The following is a 2,201-nucleotide window of genomic DNA, read 5'->3' on the forward strand; positions in this document are numbered from 1 at the left end:
AGTTCATCAACGGGATGCATGAGCGTCATCCCTCGGTCAATTAGCATCAAGGTAGCTTCTTCATCCTCGACGTTGGTCAATCTCCCACGACAGGCACGGTCACCATTTATAACAGCGTACATTCGATCTGTTTTTAGAGACACCCTTTGATCGTGTCTTCCATTTGTGAGTTCGATGAATAATTTTTCTTCGAAAATACGCAGCTCTTCAAATTTTGAAGGAGTTGTATACGAAAAGTTGGTTGGATTAAGAAATTCCAAGATCTTGACGTCATGAACGCCCTCCCAAGTCGCTGGCCATGGAGAAGGTGTTGGAACTCCCGGAATGACTTGTTCGATTCTCATTTTGAGATGGTTTTGGCAATTGGGTGTGAGCTGGTAGAAGGTTCGACTCGAGGTGTTGCTTGTAGCTCGTCTCGATGTGGACTGAAGAAACACTGCTCCGCTCGGCTGCTTTTATACCGCTCTGGCTTCCCCCACTCCTCGCTCGGTGGTGCTGCCCTCTGGTGGCCCGTGATGAGTCGAGTTGGTGGTTGGGGGAAAGGGAAATTACATTTTTCTATCCCTACTACTTTTTACAACTGCTGCCCTCTTTATTTGGCATTTTACGAATTTTTTCATTTTACCCCCTTAATGATTACCCCTTTTTCGCTGTTTCTCCCCCTTAATTTTTCGAGGTAAGTAAAATTTTCTTAGTTAAATAATATTCTTTTTCTTTCAGGTTTAGGTGAAAATTTCAGGTAAGTAGCGCTTTTTGTGTTTCATTTTTATCGCTTATTTATAATAATAATAATAATAATAATAATACTCCCTTTTTTATTTTCAGGTAACGCAGAAATAAAGAAAAACACCGGAAATTTTATGACAAAAATAATAATAACAATGTTTATTTGCTTATTTGTTCCTTTTGAACAATGTTTGTTCGTTTGTTTTGTGTTGAAAACAATGATTTTTGTTTGATTTATAACATCAATAATGATAATAATAACAATGATAAACTTAATTATGAAAATAACAAATGTAAACTTTGTACTCCTTGTAATAAAAAATAAATAAATTTGTTAAAGAAAATAGTCCGAAATCCTTATTCTATTTTTCCGTTTTTTAAGCAATTTTTTATTTGTTGGCGTTTAGCAGCCATGTCTGCTTGGCAAAAATCGATTTTACGCCCCGCGGCCTCGTATTCGGCAAAACAGCAAACAAATACCCCACAATCATAATTGTTTGATTGTCTGGGAATATCCTTCTTTATTTTAATTGACCATTGATTTAGATTGAATGAGGTCTGCTTCTTGCTAGCAGCTTCCCTAATCAAATACTCCAAAATGATTGTTGGATATTCTGGATTGTCACCCATCAAACTATCGAAATAGTTTATTGTTGTATTTTTTAAATCAATAGTGACAAGACACCAGTGGGCTCCTAGATGAAGAGGAATGACAACCAGGTCGAAATTAAAAATATTGAATTTCCTTGTCCAGCGTTGGACCGCCGTAAAACCCCCCGATAATAGTCTCGAGAAGAAAAATGTCCCAAAAGCGTACGTTTTCTTATTTTTCTTTACGATTAATTCCAAATATCTGTTGATTACTTCATCATTCAGCCATCTTTTTCCTTCTAGCGTCTCTAAATCTATGTCTTTTATCGTCTGACCCTCATTTCCCTCTTTTACTTCAGTCTTCTTGTTTGCATCTTTCTTTTCTTCCTTCGAGAAGTTATCTTCTTTCTTGATTTCCCTTGTTTCTTTCTGTTTTCCTCTCTCGACGTGTGTGACCTTTTCTTCTGTTCCGATATTCTCGTCTTTCCCTTTTTCTTCCATGTTCACCATTTTTTTTAGTTTCTCAATGTTTTTCCCTTCCGTCTGTCCTTTGAGGTTTTTATCTATCTTCTCAATGTCAATTTCTTTCTTGGTCTTGAGGTTATCTTCTTTTCTATCTACTTCAATTCTTCTTTGTTCTTCATAAGCTTGTCTCTCCTTTTCCTCAATGTTCTTCCCGCTCGTCTTTTTCTCAATATTTTCGTCTTCTGTCTTGCTCTTTGGTTTTTTCTTTATCTCGATGTTCTCGTTGCGTTTGATTTTTTTATCTTTTTTTTTTTCAAGTTTTCTTCTTTCTTCCTGATCTTGATACTCTTACATGTGTTTTCGTTCTCGATGTTATTCCCTCTTTTCTTTGTTTCGGTGTTCGTTTGTACTTGATCGTT

The 2,201-nt window shown here is 36.4% G+C and overlaps 1 protein-coding gene across 1 annotated transcript; it reads right to left on the bottom strand.

Annotated features, from left to right (window-relative positions):
• Positions 1–1,029: 1,029 nt before the first annotated feature.
• On the bottom strand, positions 1,030–1,844 carry LOC122407557 (sentrin-specific protease 1-like). The gene has a single exon (XM_043413858.1). It carries the CDS (start codon positions 1,825–1,827, stop codon positions 1,084–1,086), a length of 744 nt encoding a protein of 247 aa, XP_043269793.1. The 5' UTR covers positions 1,828–1,844; the 3' UTR covers positions 1,030–1,083.
• Positions 1,845–2,201: the final 357 nt, after the last annotated feature.

This window comes from Venturia canescens, chromosome 3, assembly GCF_019457755.1.
Source record: "Venturia canescens isolate UGA chromosome 3, ASM1945775v1, whole genome shotgun sequence".
In the NCBI taxonomy this organism is placed as follows: domain Eukaryota; kingdom Metazoa; phylum Arthropoda; class Insecta; order Hymenoptera; family Ichneumonidae; genus Venturia; species Venturia canescens.

Bases quoted from the DNA above. Each gene is read 5' to 3' on its own strand.
- LOC122407557 (XM_043413858.1), bottom strand. From the start codon at position 1,827: ATGGTGAACATGGAAGAAAAAGGGAAAGACGAGAATATCGGAACAGAA.